The sequence below is a fragment of the Colletotrichum lupini genome, chromosome 1, assembly GCF_023278565.1.
Source record: "Colletotrichum lupini chromosome 1, complete sequence".
In the NCBI taxonomy this organism is placed as follows: domain Eukaryota; kingdom Fungi; phylum Ascomycota; class Sordariomycetes; order Glomerellales; family Glomerellaceae; genus Colletotrichum; species Colletotrichum lupini.
This window is the reverse complement of record NC_064672.1, coordinates 5,507,306-5,525,060: the sequence shown is the minus strand read 5'-3', so window position 1 is coordinate 5,525,060 and position 17,755 is coordinate 5,507,306. Positions and strand designations below refer to the sequence as shown.

At 45.5% G+C, this 17,755-nt stretch overlaps 7 protein-coding genes across 7 annotated transcripts; 4 read left to right on the top strand and 3 right to left on the bottom strand.

Annotated features, from left to right (window-relative positions):
- Positions 1–5,178: 5,178 nt before the first annotated feature.
- On the top strand, positions 5,179–6,412 carry CLUP02_01665 (cytochrome P450; the record flags this gene model as incomplete). Its single annotated transcript, XM_049280704.1, has 3 exons — positions 5,179–5,409; positions 5,456–6,069; positions 6,133–6,412. 3 exons carry the CDS (start codon positions 5,179–5,181, stop codon positions 6,410–6,412), a joined length of 1,125 nt encoding a protein of 374 aa, XP_049136661.1.
- A 331-nt stretch (positions 6,413–6,743) lies between these two features.
- CLUP02_01664 (quinate permease) lies at positions 6,744–8,814 on the bottom strand (the record flags this gene model as incomplete). Its single annotated transcript, XM_049280703.1, has 8 exons — positions 6,744–7,179; positions 7,235–7,517; positions 7,582–7,683; positions 7,748–7,909; positions 7,978–8,197; positions 8,260–8,447; positions 8,507–8,527; positions 8,598–8,814. 8 exons carry the CDS (start codon positions 8,812–8,814, stop codon positions 6,744–6,746), a joined length of 1,629 nt encoding a protein of 542 aa, XP_049136660.1.
- Positions 8,815–9,669: 855 nt separating this feature from the next.
- CLUP02_01663 (glycosyl hydrolase) lies at positions 9,670–10,799 on the top strand (the record flags this gene model as incomplete). Its single annotated transcript, XM_049280702.1, has 2 exons — positions 9,670–10,233; positions 10,296–10,799. The coding sequence occupies 2 exons, from the start codon at positions 9,670–9,672 to the stop codon at positions 10,797–10,799; spliced, it is 1,068 nt and encodes a 355-aa protein (XP_049136659.1).
- A 291-nt stretch (positions 10,800–11,090) lies between these two features.
- Positions 11,091–12,077, bottom strand: CLUP02_01662 (dihydrodipicolinate synthase; the record flags this gene model as incomplete). The annotated part of the gene is made up of 1 exon (XM_049280701.1): positions 11,091–12,077. The coding sequence occupies one exon, from the start codon at positions 12,075–12,077 to the stop codon at positions 11,091–11,093; it is 987 nt and encodes a 328-aa protein (XP_049136658.1).
- A 744-nt stretch (positions 12,078–12,821) lies between these two features.
- On the top strand, positions 12,822–14,591 carry CLUP02_01661 (cytochrome b2; the record flags this gene model as incomplete). The annotated part of the gene is made up of 5 exons (XM_049280700.1): positions 12,822–12,972; positions 13,035–13,573; positions 13,629–14,089; positions 14,155–14,363; positions 14,428–14,591. The coding sequence occupies 5 exons, from the start codon at positions 12,822–12,824 to the stop codon at positions 14,589–14,591; spliced, it is 1,524 nt and encodes a 507-aa protein (XP_049136657.1).
- Positions 14,592–14,920: 329 nt separating this feature from the next.
- Positions 14,921–15,880, bottom strand: CLUP02_01660 (NAD dependent epimerase/dehydratase; the record flags this gene model as incomplete). The annotated part of the gene is made up of 1 exon (XM_049280699.1): positions 14,921–15,880. The coding sequence occupies one exon, from the start codon at positions 15,878–15,880 to the stop codon at positions 14,921–14,923; it is 960 nt and encodes a 319-aa protein (XP_049136656.1).
- Positions 15,881–16,513: 633 nt separating this feature from the next.
- On the top strand, positions 16,514–17,710 carry CLUP02_01659 (uncharacterized protein; the record flags this gene model as incomplete). Its single annotated transcript, XM_049280698.1, has 3 exons — positions 16,514–16,527; positions 16,652–17,046; positions 17,103–17,710. 3 exons carry the CDS (start codon positions 16,514–16,516, stop codon positions 17,708–17,710), a joined length of 1,017 nt encoding a protein of 338 aa, XP_049136655.1.
- Between the last annotated feature and the right edge of the window lie 45 nt (positions 17,711–17,755).

The following is a 17,755-nucleotide window of genomic DNA, read 5'->3' as shown; positions in this document are numbered from 1 at the left end:
ATAAAATCTAATCCCTTATACGGCTTTTTAATAATTATAATTATGCCTTCTTTACGTAGTTTAACCGCTAGCTCGAAATCGGCTTTCTTTTTTACTATATAAAAAGTATTAATTACCTCGTTATTAGTAATAAATTACCGCGTTAGGGCTTATTATTATAGTCTTTTATAACGTCTCGCCGGTAGTATTAGTACCCTTTTAGTAATTTCCTTTTCCTTATCGTCTATTAGTACTACTACGACGATTTTATCGAGGATAATTTCCTATGCTTCTACCGCGGGTTATATAGTTTCCCCTAGCTCTTTTTCTTTTTATAGGTTAGAAATTACCTCGTTAAGATCTATATAGTACGGTCTAACTACTATAATTAATACTTTAAGTAGCTAGTCGCGATCTCTCATAACTATATAAAAGCGCTCGTTAACGGAAATTAATTTATATAGCCTAGTCTATTATTAAGTAATTTCGCGCTATACTCGTATATCCGAATTTAGCGGCATATCTAGATTATCCCCTATATTGGGCCTATTACGCGTAGTAATTACCTCGTTAATTTACTTTTTTATACTTACCTTGCGCAGTACTTATATTATTTTTTTAACTACTCGGGCTCGTTAGCTTATACTTAGTAACGGTAGCGAGGCTAAGGTCGTTCTTAGATATACTCTAAATATTAATAGCGTTAGTATAAGTCCGTTAGGCCCTATAGTATTATTAAAGTATTTAAGTACTATTTAGAGGCATTCGTCGTTAGTAGAATCCGGATTTTCCTCTTTAATAATTCTAAACGCCCTTTTTAATTACTAGTGTGCCCTTTCTACCTTTTTAATACTATAGTACGCTTTGACGGGTACGACTTTTAGCTATATACCGTAGGCCGTCGTATTATCCCTAAATTCTACCGACTTAAAGCTAGTACTAGCGTCGGTTCTAATACTATTTAGCGGTCCTTAATATATATCGATCTAGCTTTTTCGTAAAGCTACCTATACTATCTTTACTTATAGATCCCAGAGGAATTGCCCTACTTAAAAAGATATAGCTACGTCGATTATATATAGTACTAGCCGACTATTTAAATAGAAGATATTAACGACGATTTCTTAGTTAAAGTTAAGCTTATTACGCAATTTAAACTTAAATCTACGTAGGCTCTGCGTATTTATTTAGTATTAGTAATATACTTTTATTAACTACTCTAGCGCCCCTATTTTAATATTATTATTATTTAATTACTTTAGGAGGTTATATAGCCTTATAACCGACGGGTGCCTAAATTTTTAGTATAGTTTTCTAAGCTTACTTTCCGTTAGGTAATTAATTAACTTCGTGTCGTTAGTAAGCTTTATAAACGCATGCCCCTATTATCGTTCGACTATTTTAAAGTGCTTATTACTAAAGATTTTATTCTTCGTATTATCGAATATAATGCCTAGTTAATCTATATCTTTTAAATATAGGAGAAATGGGGTATTAATAAGTAAAATATAGAAAGTTATCGTTCCGAAGTACGTCTCTACTTTTACTATACTTAGGGTAACGATTTCCTTACCTAGGCCGAAACTAATCCTCGTAATACTTATTATTAATATATTAAGCGTTATTAATACGATCTTTTATAGTACTTAGAATTACCCTTTTCTTTTAGTTAACTATTACGATACCCTAGTATTTAGGATAATCCTATAGAAATTATCTAGGCCGTACTTTTCGCTCGTATAGAATACTTATACGAGCTTAGTATTTAAGGTATCTAAGTAGTATAAAAAGGACCCCTCTAGCTACCCCTAAATATACTTAGTATTATATTCCTTTTTTTTAAATATTAAGAGAGATAGCGTCTTCTTTTTAATTATTAAAATAATAGGCTTTGGCCCTATTAGATTTGCCCTTTTAGCCGCCTCTATATCCGTTATCTAAGGGACCTTCTCTTACTATTTATAAATAAAAGCCTACTTATTAAGAGCTTCCGCTACCCTCTATTCGTTTAGCCTCGTATATCCTCTAAAGGTTAACGGGGCGAAAAAAGAGTAGTTAATATCGTCGATTTCGTTATAATCTAATTCGTTAGTATAGGGGGTAAGATCTTCCTTATTTTCTAAATCTCTTATAAGGGGTATATACTTTAAGTTACTACTTTAGCTACCGTTACTAGGTTCTATACCTCTAGATCTTTTTTTATATATAATAAGGAATTAGTTAAACCGACGAGGGCTAGTTTTACTATTTACTACCCTTAACTTTTTATATTATTCGTATAATTTAGTACGCTCTTTTTTAGAGTAGTTACTTAACTAATATCTATCCTTTTTATAAATATAATATTACTTTTTTTATTACCCTGCCCGTGAGTTAAATCTCTACTTATTCGACGAATCTAGGCCTCTTTACTAGCGATTGCCGTATCTAGCCTCTTTTCCTTTCTTATTATACGTTCGATCGACTTAATATTATTAATAAGGGCCGTTATATACTTAGAAGTAGGTTTAGCGCGGTATTCTCGCTTTAATATTAAAACTAAATCTTAGCCTTAAGTAGAGCGTCTCGTAGTTTTTAAGTACTTAGTATAGGGTGATTTTTATTTCTAATATACGCTAAACTATAATATAAAAATATCCGACTTTCCGCTCGTTTATCCCCTTATTTAGCTAGGTTTTCGCTAGCTTATCGATTTAATTAATAAGCTCTTTAAAGATCTCTATTCATAATTTACCCTCTATTATCCTAACTATAAATATAAAAGAAATCGCTCGTAGCTTAGATAGGAGCTCTAGGTTCTTATTATAGGTTTCGAAGCGGCTTCGGATTACGTTAATTATATTAAAAAAGTCGTTTCGATCGAGATTATATACCGCTTTATAATAATAATTAAAGGCTTTACTTACGAGTACGATATTAATTACTAAATAGTACTAGTATTCCCTAATTTTAACTTTTTTATAATAATCGTAAAACATCGTTAGGGTTTTTTATAAGACCTTATACTTCCCCCTAGAGTACAATTTCTCTTTTAAAAAGATCTTTTTAAAGTCTATAAATTACCTCGTATTTACTACTAAATTTTTAGTATTTATATATAATCCTTGCGTCGCTACGTACTATTAATAACTTCGGGTCGTTTACCTCCTTTCTTATTAGCCGATCGGCGCCGAATTTCGTATTAATAGTAGTAACGAGTTATAGATCGAAATAAGTAGAATTATTAATTATCGTACTTCTAATACTATATTTTACCCCGGTATATCCTTTTATAACGATAAATTTCCGTTAGTAATTATAAAAAGGAAATCTGGGTCGTTTACCCTTTTTCTAAATTCGTTAAAGCGATTAAACGCTCTATTAACCTATACTTAGTTCTATAGTACGAATTCCTCCTCTATAATTATTACTATTAGTATTTCGTATAGCTCTCGCGATTATAATTACGCTAGTAATACCCCTCGCCTATAGAGGAATTTATTAACTATTTTTATAATTCCTAGGCTTGCGCTCGCGAACTATTTATCTAATTAATAGCTAAGGTCGTTTACGATTTTATAAAATAGGGGTTACCCCTATAGCCCCTTTTTCTTATAAACCTTAGTTAAATAGATTAATACTACGTTAATTTACTTACCGTTAGGCTAATCCGCAATTCTATATATTTACGTCCCCTAATAATCCGGGTTAATATTTACCTACTTATAAAGGATTAGGATTCTATTTAGGATTAGGTTTCGTCCTCTTCTTCTTTACCTTAACTCGCTAAGAGTCGTATTCTAGTTTATATTTATATTAGTAGTCGCTAGCGTATTTAATCTTAATAGGGATATATCTAATCCGCGCGCGGGTCGTAGTAAATCCGTGCTTTTACTACTTAACGAATTTATTAAGGTCTAAGAGATTCCTACTTCTTCTTACCGTCTCGCTACTACTCTTATTTTTATTATTTTTAACGATTATTATTACCTTTTTAGATTACTAGCTATTATACTTATTAAGATCCTCCTTTTCGTTTAGTAAAAAAGGGTAGGTTTTAATAGTTCTTTTTAATAATAGTAGCGGCAGACGTTTATATTACCGTAAAAAGATATAGTAATTAGTCTCGGGATCTTTATTAGTTACTAATTTCTACTATCCTGTATACTTCTAGCTTCCTAAGCCTCGTACTCTCTATAATTTCTAAATAGCTTCTTTAGTTAATTTTTCGAAATTAGTAATCTCGTACCGGGAGCTAGTATAAAAAAAAAGCCCTTTAGTAGCCCTCTAGAGGATTCTTTTCTTTTCCCCTTAGATCTTCGTTTTTTTTAGCCTTTTTTTAGGTTAATAATAACTCTAATAGGAGGTCGTAGGACTACTTTAGAGTAGCCGCCTTCTTCCTAAGTTAATCTTTAAGATCTATAATACTCTTAGCTCGATACTATTAGGACCTCTAAATCCCCTCCTCCCTTATTAAACCGTCCCTTATACTATATTCCTAAATAATACCCGGGGGGTAGTTAAGGGAGCTACGAAGAGGTCGTTTAGATCGTAAGCTTAAGGTTATACTTATAAGGTCCTCGTAGTAATAAACTTTCCTATATACTATAGATCTCTTAGCTTAATAACTCTTATAAAGTTACTTTTATTACTAAGTAAGAATATTTATATTTAAAAATCCCTTTTTTTAATCGCACAGTGCTCTTTTATACCGTATTTTTACTAATTTAACTAGTTAATTTTTAATCGCGGGCCGGCTATAGAAAAGTCGTTTAGTAAAAAAGCTACTTAGGGCGACGGTAAAAGGCTAGTTACTTAAGTAGTTCCGTTAATTAACGTAGTTTAACGTAATAAACGTCGACCTCTCGTAAGTAATAAAGGGCTACGATTACTTAATTCTATATAATATTTAAGAATCGCCTCCTTTTTTATTTATTTTTATAAGGTTAATTAGTACGAATCTCTTATCCCGTATAGTATTAAGAAGTCGTCTTTTTTATATAGCGAGATACCTTACCGATCTATAATAATAAAGTTTAATTATTAATTAGTATTAGTATTCTTATTATAGGGTAATTAGTTCGAACCGTAGTTAATAAAGAGATTAATTAAACTATATAAATATCTGCGTAGGTATAAAAAGGAGGTTCTAACCGTAGGTTAGGCTGGCTACGATAATCGTAAATAGGGCCCCTAATTGGCCCCTGCGCAGTCGGCTGTATGCCGCGGTCGAATTGGACTTCTAATCCGATAAAAGCCTTTACGAGCCTCTCGCTGCGCGAGAATTGGGAGTTAGTTATTCGAGAGAAGGTTGAATTAGCCGTAGACCGTATTCGGGCGGATGCTTTGAAGGGTAAAGCCGATATTCTCAAGTGGTGGATGCTCATGACGACGGACGTTATTGCCCACTTGTCTTTTGGCGAGTCTTTCAAGACACTAGAACTCGGCGAGGTCAGTTTAACAAATCTTGGTTGGACGTAACGCTGAATTCTATTAGAAAAGCTCCTACATCCGCGCGTTGGAAATGCTCTTCACAGCTTCAATGTTTCGACGCGAAGTGCCCTGGCTATTCTATCTCGCCCAATATCTACCCTTTCAGTACCCCAAGGAGCTTGCAAACGCGGGGCACATCATCGGCGAATATGCTAGTATGGCCACCAGCAGCCAAAAGGGCAATGGGCATTCTGTAAACCTATTCAGTAACATGCAAGCTGCGTGTGATGAAAAAATCGAGTACAGCCTGACTCCGGAAAAGTTGCAGTCAGAGGCGACGAACCTCATCGTGGCAGGGTCCGATACCACCTCTATTACACTTACCTACCTAGTCTGGGTGGTGCTGAAGAGACCGACCCTCCGTCAAAATCTCGAAGCGGAGCTTCACAACCTCAGAGACGACGAGATCACCGACGCCGTTCTCGAGAAACTGCCGCTTCTCAACGCCGTCATCGAAGAGACGTTGCGCGTGTACGGGGCGGTTGCAGGTAACCTACCTAGGTCTGTACCTCCGGGTGGTGTGACGCTGGGTGGATTCTTCATTCCTGGTGGCATAGTTGTAGAGACGCAGGCGTACACGCTCCACCGTAACCCCAATGTTTTTCCAGACCCTGAGAGGTAAGATGCGTGGACTGTGCCGTGAACCCATCAAATTGGCAGATCAAGCTGATACCTGCGTAGATTCGACGAGACTCGGTTTCTGACTGAGAGATTGACGAAGGAGCAGAGGCGATCATTGTCTCCTTGGGGAGCTGGGACTCGGGTTTGTATTGGAGCACATTTGGCTCGCATGGAGTTACGACTCGCTGTGGCAGTTTCTTTCCGCGAATGTCGAGGCATAAGACTAGCTGACGACATGACCGATGATGTGATGGACATGCGCAATGTTTGGCTGATTAGTCCGGTTGGTCATCGTTGCGATGTCACACTCAAACAAAGGGAAGCTGCATTCTTATCTTAGTGTGTTGCAGTGGATGTGACTTCTGTAAAGGAGTCTGCCGAAGGACCATACATGTACGTCATCGCCGAATGTTATTTTTAGAGAGAATCAGGATTTGTTGAGTCTGAAAAATATGCGAGATCAGGCGTCTTCCAACTGTCACTGCCTGAGGTTCGACTACTTGGTTGAGCTGTGGAAGGCTTCTCGTAGCCCATGAGGCATTAGAGAGAATCCTGCTTTTAGATTTGCTTCGTATCAAACATGACTTATATAATTCTTAGAGCAACATCGTTTTCTGTCTGTATATCAAATTGCGCTCCGGATTCCCAATCATACAGCAGTCGCTAGTCTCTTAAGCACGCCTACCATTATCCTCAATCATTGTTACATGCGAAACAACTTTGTCTTCCTCGTGCTGCAATTGCTCCTGAACATCGTGCCTAACCTTCTCGTCCTCGGTAGGATAGGCGCGCTTGAACATGGTCCATAATGAGTGAGCAAAGAGATCATCCATGGATCCGATGCTTCGGCCCTTGAGCTCGGGCAGACAGAAAAAGACGAAAATGGCACCAATGTACGTCATGATGGAAAAGAACAAGAACGTGCCGTACTTCATGGTACTCAGCATGTGTGGTGTGGCCGAGGTGATACCGTAGTTGACGATCCAGTTTGTGAAGAGGCAGCAGGACATGCAGACCGATCGAACTCGCGCGGGGAAGATCTCAGCGGCTACGACGTATGGTGCTACTGAGTGCCCGAAAGACCAGCCGAAAGCGTAGAGATAAATCCTGGTCTTGTATTAGACGAAAATCTCTTTGAGACTGTGCGCTTCAAGCAACTCACATGATAATGCCCACAATGCCACCTGGAGTCGTTCCACTTCCAGGCTGAACATCGGAAAAGCGGAGAAAGAGACCAATGTAGAGCATAGCTGTAGCCTGAATGGTTGCTCCGATCATGAGTGGAAGACGACGTCCAACACGGTCAACAATGACAGTAACGTAGATTATGGTTGTTGCAAGCTTGACAACACCGTAGACGCCAGTCGTCAAAAGAGAACTCGAGCCTTTAGGTACTCCAATCATGGCGAAGATTTGGGGCGCAAAGTAGTTCAGGGAGTCAGTGCCTAAAGTTGCACACTGTCAGCTTACCCGCATACTATGACCTAAAGGGCAGCGGAGTGGTCCTACCTGTAAGCTTGTGGAACAGGAACAGCATGACGGCAAGGAAAAGTCGCCGCCGATTGCTGGCGTTGGTGACGATGTCTTTTACAACCACCACATAGCCATGACCTAAGAGTAGGGGTCAACTTTGTTCTTCCGCATGCGTGTTTTCATGCCCTGTTTTTTATCATACCCTTGGCTTGGCTTTGCTCGGCTTCCGACTGGGCCAGAATTTCCAGATACTCTTGGTGTACGTAAGGGTGTTCGGCAGGCAGGCCTCTCAGCTTGCACAGGTTCTTAAGTCCGCGCTCTTGTTTCCCTTTCGAAATGAGGGCTCGTGGGGTCTCGACGACGACTTTGTGAATGGTCACGTTAGTCTTTTTGGTCCAACTTGTGAGGTGCTGTATTATCGTGAGGACTTACACCAGATAAGAGTGAAGAGGAAGAAGCCTGGAATCAACTGAATGCCAAGAGCCAGCTGCCAAGCCTTGTTGTTGTCGGGGTCCTGATTGGGCCAAAGGCTGACTGCGTAGTTGACCCAAAAGGCAATCGCAAGTGCCAAGATGATCATCAAGTTGTACGATGTAGTAAGGGAGCCTCTGATCGACTTTGGGGAGTTTTCTGCCAGGTACTGGGGAGCCAACTGAAAGTTGTGCATTAGCCTCATCGCCGAAGTCTCGATAGGGTTGCAACAAGAGTACTTACCATTGAGGTCGCACCGATGGCTACACCAGCTAGGAGTCTTCCAGCGTAAAGAACATCCAGGTTGGGAACTTCTTGCATGGAGCAGCCTATAAGAAATAGAGCGGCCATTGATGTGACGGCCTTCTTCCTACCAAGGAAATCGGACAGAGGCGCTGCTAGCAAAGCACCGGCAGTCCCGCCGGCAGCGACTGAAGATGCCCTGTTAGAACTGATGTGTAAAATCAAATATCGGTTGAGGTTTACTTACGCATAGCTGCTATATTGCCCTCTGGATTGTGTTTCCGTCAGCAGTGGTTCCAACAAACGACAAACATAGCGATAAGAGGGAATGGCTTTACCGCTCGTGTTTGCTTCTTCTTCGCTTATTGCGTCAAACCCAAAGGCACGCCGGAAGGATGGAAACGTCATGATGCCCCCGATATTTCCCTGGTCAAAACCGTATGAACATCCCGCAAAGGCTATTGTGATTCCTAACAGCAGAAGCTTAGAGTTAAAGATCTCCTTTGGATCCTTCTTCCAGTCGGGGGAAGCCCATAGTGATGTTCCACCACCCATTGTCGAAGAGAGTATTCCGGCGAAGGTCGATAGGGGTTAGGTATCGTGTTGCAAGAAGCTGAGTTCGGCGGGCCAGCAATTCTGTACTGTTGGCTCTCTGTTGGTCCGAGATCAAGTTCACAAGAAGGTTGCAACTGTATCATATACCCGGATAAACTGACTCGACCCTGGTGCCAATTCACGAACTGGCCCTAGCACTCACCTTCCCCCATGGGGAGCAGTTCCAAGAGCCGAATTACCCCGCGTAATCCACAGCATTTCTCGAGCCATGTATGCATGGGGTGTCTATTGGGAAATCAACCAATACAATCATCGGGGAGAAGGCCGTAGTCATGAGGTGTCATCGGGTTGCATCGTGTTGCTATTTGACAGTGATTGATCGTCGCCCGTTCAATCTCTGGCTTGCCCCGTTTTCAGGAAGACCGACAATACCCTAAGCTGCCATTCTCGTGGCTGTGAGCGTTGTTTTGTTACCCTTAGACGGAATAGGAAATTCGGAGACTTGTCCTAGCCCAGAACTCTCCAAACGCCTGCGACACGGAGCATGGACGGGGGCTTCCCGGGAGGTTATGAATTGCGGGGCCGGAAATCTCGCCGGCGGGCGAAAGTGGTTGATTGCGGAGAAGGGTGGGAGGAGAGGTGCATGTCGAGGCGTAATTGGCAAACGTGGTTCGACTCAAGAAATACATGTAGACAGAACCTGGCTCTACAGGGTGATAATACCAGACTTGATGGCTGGATCGATACTAGACAACCTACCCGTTCGGACACTCTTCGGCCAGCTTTCTATTATCGGGTTAGACAAACTTCGATCTCCCAAACTCTTGCCAAACCACCCACACAACTAGGCCTACCATGTCCCCAAACCTGCAGACTGCTGCCATCCCCGCGGCAACGGTTCAGTCCCATGCATCCAACCTACTCCAACTGCCCGACAAGACCCTACTATGCGTCTGGTTCGGGGGCTCCCAGGAGGGACTCCCGGATATTAGCATCTGGCTATCTCGTCAAGAGCCTGGAACAACTTCCTGGTCGACGCCTCAGAAGATATCTTCTGACACCAACCGCAGCTGCCAGAACCCGGTGCTTTTCCGAGCACCCAAGACGGGAGATATCTGGCTCTTCCACACCTCTCAAGATGCGGGCAACCAAGATGGGGCCATCGTAATGGCCCGCACTTCAAGCGACAATGGCAAGACGTGGTCATCGCCCCACTATTCCCTGAAAGGTGTCACCGGGGCTTTTGTGCGCCAACCTCTCGTCGTTCTCGGGGATGATACTTGGGTCCTTCCAGTTTTCCACTGCAGATCAACACCAGGTCAGAGGTGGATTGGGAACAATGATATCTCTGCGGTGTTCTACTCCAAAGACGAGGGTCAAACATGGATAGAGAATGTGGTGCCCAATAGCATTGGCTCTGTCCATATGAATATCATCGCACCAAAGAGCGAAGGTTCTGAATATGTAGCATTCTTTCGCAGTCGGTGGGCAGACAATGTCTACCGTTCAACATCGCCAGATGGCCTGAACTGGGCTCCTTCAAGCCGACATCTCTTCCGAATCCCAACAGCGGTATCTGCGCCGCACGGCTAGCATCAGGTAAACTGGCCATCGTATTCAACCGCTCCTTCGCCGAGCCTGACATGGCCAAGCGAGAGGGCCTTTATGACGACATCACACCCGAAGATGACAAGAGACCGAATCAAGCTTCGGTGAATGGCAAAAATGCAATTTGGGGAACCCCGCGTAAAACGCTTACGGTTGCTGTGTCCAGCGACGATGGATTGACATGGAAGGAGAAGGTCCTTGAGGAAGGCGATGGGTTTTGCATGACGAACAATTCCATCGAGAAGACGAATCGGGAGTTGAGCTATCCTAGCATCTTTGTTGAGAAGGAAAGTGTGCATGTTGCTTTTACATTCCATCGCCAGTATATCAAATATGTTAGAATAGGCGATATAGAGGGTTGGGTAGATCAAGCATAGCTTCACATGGCTGAGGCCTAAGGGTGGCTTTGAAAATCACGATCGTTATGCTTCATGATTAATGGCTGCACTTCATGCTTTGTAGAGAATTCGTCTCAACTTTATTCACCTCTAAGAGGACGACCTGGGAAACATGATGGAGTAATACTTCTTGACTTGCAAAACGAGATTAAACATGTGTTACTCGATGCTCGTCACTGTAGCGAACACGTGCTGAACGATCTTAGTTGAGGTACCTTAGTAATCCATTGAACTTAACGAAATCTGATCAATGATCTATTGCTAAAGCGACTATTTGCTCCACGACCTTTGCTTTTCCGTCTCTCCGAGTACACCAAGTGTTTCTAAAGCCCATATCTTAGTTGCGTCACCGAGTGGAAGATACGGCCGCCTCATCTCCCACGATGACTCGTCGGTGAGCCCGATATCGCGACCAAAGAAGTGCCAGGCACCGTATTTTGTCAAGGCAATACCCTTCTTACAAGCCCATTCCGCGTTTGCCACATCATATTGCAGTTTCAGGGACTCATCAGCCTTCCCATCCTTCCACAGGTCGTACACTGCTGACGTTGAACCGGGAAAGATGTTTCCCATGCCCGTTACGCAGCCACTTCCTCCAGCCTGTAGCGTTGGAAGAAGGTAGTCGCTGCTGCCACCAAAAACACCAAATTGCTCATGTGTAAACTTGCTGGTCAAGCGAGTCACCTTGCCGACGTTACCGCAGGTCAGCTTCACAGCCACGATGTTGGGATGCGACGCGAGAGCAGTAATCTGGTCGGAATCGAGATCCACGCCAGACGTGACGCCAGGGAAATTGTAGATGACAATCGGAATAGGAGAGTTATCCGCAACATCTCGGTAAAATCCCAATATCGCGTCACTTGATAGGGCTTTAGCCCAGTAACTGGGCGGGAGCAAAAGTCCAAAGCTTGCGCCTGCTGCGCCGGCATCTTTGGCGTTGAGGACGGCTTCGCGGGTAGATTCTGCAGATATGCCAGCTACAATAGGGTAGTCAGGCTTTCCAAGGTCTTTGACAGCGCGCACCGCTGTTTGGAGAATAGCCTTGCGCTCGTCTGCTGTCAGAAGAACGAGTTCGCCGTTGGTCCCGAGGTAGACGAGACCGTGCATACCAGCGCGGACTAAGGCTTGACATTGCTTGTAAAGTGCGTCATGGTCTACGGGTTGCAGAGGATCGCCGGCTTTGTAGATTGTGACAACGGGGGTGTAGACCCCTGGCGGGAGGGGCTTTGACTTGGGTGCGATGGTGCTGGAAGGCATTGTGAAGGTGTTTGCAAGCGTGAGGAGAAGGAAATGATACAACACAAGCTAGATCCAGCAGAAAGATGATACTCGTGATCTTGGGACGTAATTGAGTATGAGGAGTGGGATGCGTGCCACTTCACTTTTGGTCGGGAAAATCAACCCCTCCTAATATTCGACTCCAATTCTGAGATGCGGAGATAGTCGCGGAGAGACTTCCTCGGCCAGCTTATGGCGAAGAATCACATCCCACACGGCTTCTGCTCCGATCACGCAACCAGCTTGCTCTTTCCTACCTGCATGGAAAACCTTCATCCAGTGGACCAGTAGTAGCGAACATGTTTGAGGATTCGTAAGAAGTCATGTGGTTACGAGCGAGAATCAAATCCTCCCGGCGATGGTCGCTTACCCGCTATCCACATCGGCGAGAATGCCGAAACATGGGGAACGAGCGTGCGGAGCTTACAGGGGTGGCAAAGCACCGGCCGGAATGACGGGGATGTCGCGATCTGTGAGGCGATCCGAGATGCCATTAGGTCTCAGACAAACGCGGTGTAGAGGTTAATAGGGTTTGACGGTGGCTGTGGCAACTTTGGGAATTGGTAAATGGGATCTAAACATCAGGCTACACCATTTTCAACGTACTTGACCAAACACCCTCTCGCAAAAGGGATCTCAGGCGCCTTGTTACTAGTAGACTTTCGGAATGTGTTTGTAAACCGGCGAGAAGCGAGTCCGAATGCCAGCAATTTTCGAAACACAATGACGACAAAGCCAGAGGAGAGTGAGAGAGCCACGATAAGTGTGACTGATCTCAGCAAGCACAACACCAAGTCGGACTGCTGGATAGCAGTACACTCCAAAGTCTGGGATATCACAGACTTCATCAACGAGCATCCGGGAGGTCCGTCGGGTGAGTCTGGCACAACCTGCTAGTCTAGGTCTTTGGGAAACTGACGAATGAGCACTTGTCAGTTCTTCTAAAGTGCGCTGGCTCAAATGCCACAAAGATATTCGATGAAGTCCACGCACCAGATATCCTGGAGGAGCTACCAGACGAGAAGTTCATCGGCATACTGAAAGATGCCACTCCAGACGTGCCTGCAGCAGCATCGCAACCAGAGGGTGTTAACGGCACATTATCTGCCCCCGCCGAGACTTCGAAGCACTCTTCTGCCGACGAAGACACCATCCCGCCTCTAGAGTCCATTATCGGTGCGCCAGATCTAGAAGTTGTGGCCTCGAAAGCGCTGACGCCAAAGACATGGGCCTTCTACTCATCTGCGGCTACCGATCTGATCACACACCGAAACAATAAGCAACTCACAAGAAGAATTATGATCCGGCCAAGGATTCTAAGAAATGTCTCGCATATTGATATGAAGACGAACATTCTTGGATTCGAAAGCTCGGCCCCGTTCTTCATCTCGCCTGCCGCGATGGCAAAGCTTGTGCATCCAGATGGCGAGCTGGCTCTCAGTCGCGGTGCAGCAAATGAAGGAATTATTCAATGTGTGAGTATCCAACAGAAAGCAGCCGATAGGTGCCGCAGCTAATCAAGGGCATTAGATTTCGAGCAATGCATCCTACACCCTTAAGTCTATCGTATCCGCCGCGCCGCCGTCACAGCCCTTCTTCTTCCAGCTTTACATCAACTCAGAACGTCACAAGACGATCGAGATCCTCCGATCGGCACGTGCACTGGGCATAAAAGCAATCTTCGTGACCGTCGATGCCCCCGTCCCTGGAAAGAGAGAGGCAGACGAGCGTGCAGCTCAAGCAGGAACGATCCGAGCAGCCATTAGCGGCGCTGAAAGTAGCAAGGACAAGAAAGGCAGCGGACTCGGCCGCTTAATGGCGCAATACATCGACAAGTCGATTACATGGGAGGATCTAACCTGGATCAGAGAGGCTAGCGGAGTACCAATCGTCCTCAAGGGTGTTCAAACTGCCGATGATGTCAGGTTAGCGGTTGAGTACGGGGTTGAAGCAGTCTTCCTGAGCAACCATGGTGGTCGATCTCTGGATGGGTAAGTTTTGAATCTCGAGCTATCACTGGAGATGGGCAGACACACTGACAATGGTTGGACAAAAGATCGCAAGCCTCTATCCTAGTTCTGCTAGAGCTCCGAGAACAGTGTCCCGAAATTTTCGAGAAGCTCGAAGTCTACATCGATGGCGGTTTCGAGCGCGGCTCGGATATCCTCAAAGCAATCGCCCTCGGAGCTACAGCTGTGGGCATCGGGCGACCGTTCTTGTACTCTCTCGTGTATGGTCAAGATGGTGTAGAGCATCTCTCTCAAAGTAAGTCCTCGTTGCTTGTCATCTGATCTATTCGGGTATAAGCTGACCATTGAACGCGCATTAGTTCTGAAAGACGAGTTAGAGACTTCGATGAGACTTTGTGGCATTACCAGCCTCAGTCAAGCTGCGCCCGCGATGGTGAACACTCTAGATATTGACCATTTGGTAGTTTCTGAGCATAGAGCGCGGCAAAAGAAGCCTGTGAGAAGGCCAAGATCAAAGCTCTAGGCTGTGAACAGGCCAGCATAGATACCATGGCAATAATACATCAGTCCTTTCATGATCATAACCGTGAGATGCGAATGGTAGCAAGATGTTGAGGAAACTGAGGATTGGGTCGATGTAGTTTGAAACCACTGAGGCAAGTGGAGCAAATCATGACACTTCTTATGTCTTCAAACCGTATGGCGTGATACATTTAGGCACTCAAAGTACTTGTTAGCACTTTGCCAATGACTAGGATAGCCGATAGAGTCGCACACGAGCATCATGCGGATTAGAGTTGGGAAGGTAATGGTTGATTGCATGATTATTAGGTTGGTCGCTCTATGGGGAGATTATGCCTGAAGAGTCTTCGCAAATGCCTCAACGGCCTCCAAAATCGTACCATCAGGTTCCAGACCCAAGCCATACGCCCTGCTCACATCAAACCGAGCAGCCCATGTCTCTACAATAGCCAAGATGGCGGCATCCTTCTTTTCTTCGATGAGTGCCAATGATTCTTTGCCACCAACCTTCTCTACCGCATCAAGAATCTCCTGCACCGTAACGGTGATACCAGGTAAGTTAACGACTCTCGATTCCCCAAACTTCTCTTTCGGCACATCCTTGACCTTGACAAGGTTCTTCACCACCGTAGCGGGGCTACAGACCCAGACTTCGAGATCACGGCTAACAGGCAACACATTTTTGATGCCCTTCAGAGTCTCACGAACAATACCTGACGCGAAACTCGATGCCGCAGCAGAAGGCGCGCCAGGTCGCACTGTGACTGTAGGAAGTCGCACAATGCGGCCGTCGATGAGCCCACGCCGCGAGAAGTCCTCCACTAGCAACTCGATAATAAGCTTCTCGGTGCCGTACGATGTCCGCGGCTTCGGGACAGTCTCGCTCTCGATAACAGGCTGACGCGGGCCGTAGACTGCGCACGAACTAGTAAAGACGACCGTGGTGCCGGGGTAATCATTCCGGAGGTGATCGAGGACGGCTCGGACGGAATCGAGATTGACTTTGAGGCCTAGGTCGAGGTTCGCTTCCGCCCCGCCGGACATGAGGCCGTGCAGGAGGTAGACAGCTGAGAACTGCCTCGAGAGCAGAGAGCTCACTGCTGCCGGGTCGGTGAGGTCGGCTTTCAAGGAGTTGATCTTGTTGCTTTCCCCTGCCACGTCGGCGGGGATGGGGGGCTCGATTACATCTGTGATTGTAAGGGTTGCTGAGAGGTCGGACTTGATGAGGGCAGAGACTAGGGCCTGGCCAACGAAGCCTGCGGCGCCAGTTACGAGGATTTCGTTTAACATTTTGGCTCAACTTTTGGTATGCAACTCTCTAGAGAAGGTCTTGTGGAAGCAAAGTTCTATCGTCAGGGAATCTTCACGCGTCTCGTCACAAAAGAGACGCGATCGCGTGCCCCTCGGCTTTAACTGATCCGATTTCGCTGTGCCGTCATGAGGGGTACAGTTTGCACGCATGGGTACGTTGTCGGAGCTTCTCCTCATACCTCTGTCGCCTGGACATTTACCGAACATATCCGATGACTGAGGAACGGATATGCTGCCACACGCGAAGGTCAGACTTCAGAACATGTAGGTCGGACAGCTCGCCGATGCAGGTCGTCTAATCCGGGCATCGGTGAGTATGCCGATCATCCCACCGGTGGATCTCCGTCCGGGGGCTTCCCCGCACTGAGTAAGAGGGGCATCGCGCAGTCGGAGGTGGTGGGGGTGCTGAGGGATCCCGGCGACAGAGCTGAAAGCCGATGAAGTGATGCCGAAGAGTGAGGTGAAATGACGTGATGGTACAAAACAAACCCTCGGGGATCCGTATGAATTGGTTGAGAATTGCTACAGAGCGCCAACTGCCAGCGCAATCAATCTCAATCAAGCCGAATTGACAGACCTATCCAAAGACAATTTGGGGTCATTACATGTAACATGGAATACGTGAGGTCAGTACCGCAATGATCCCAAGCACAATCGCTCATAAATTGTCATGAAATTGCCCCCTGCTCACTAGAGCCGACTATCATAAGCATTGAAGCTATGTTTGAAAAGCTAATAGTCATCACGTAGACTCGGCAATACAGGCCTGAAGGTCTCCAAAATCATCCTCGGATGCATGACCTTTGGTTCCTCCAAATGGGAGGGCTCACCATGGATCCTTGATGAAGAAGAGGGACTCCAGATCTTGAAGGCAGCATATGACAACGGCATCAATACTTGGGACACGGCAGACACATATTCAAACGGAAAGTCCGAGGTGATCATCGGCAAGGCTCTGAAGAAGTTCAACATTCCACGCCAAAAAGTCGTCATTCTCTCCAAAATCTTCAACCCCGTTCCAGACGATGACTCCAGGCCCGCCAGCGTCAATGATGGTCCACTCGTGAATCAGATGGGTCTGAGCAGGAAACACGTCTTCCATGCCGTCGACCAGTGTCTTGAACGTCTTGGCACGGATTACATCGGTAAGACTATTACGAGTAGCCCAACGAGAAACGTGCCAGATGCTGATAACCCGTAGATGTTCTTCAGATCCACCGCCTCGACCGCGAAACACCTCCCGAGGAAATCATGCGAGCTCTCCACGACGTCGTCCAGTCCGGCAAAGTCCGCTACATTGGCGCCTCGTCCATGTATACATGGGAGTTTGCCCGCCTGCAGTACATCGCCCGGTCCAACGGCTGGACAGAGTTCGTCTCAATGCAACCATTCTACAACCTTCTCTACCGCGAAGAGGAGCGGGAAATGCTGCCGTTCTGCCGAGCAAGCGGTGTCGGTGTGATTCCATGGTCACCGATTGCTCGCGGACTGCTGGCGAAGCCCCTCGCCAAAGAGAATGATGAAGGAACCTCGCTGCGTAGTCAGACAGATAAGAAGACGCAGGCGTGGTTTGCGGATGCGAACCTGGATATCGTAAACCGGGTCGAGGAGATTGCGAAGAAGAAGGGTGTCAGCATGGCCCTTGTATCAACTGCGTGGGTGCTGCAGCAGGGAGGTTGGCCAATCGTTGGCTTGAGTTCCGAGAAGAGGATCAAAGAGACGATAGGGGCGCTCAAGGTAAAGCTGACAGAGGAGGAACTGAAATATCTGGAGAGCGAGTACCGACCCAGGAGTATTCAGGGTATGTAGATAATTACAAACGTACGAATGAGAGACTTTGGGAAACAAGTGATA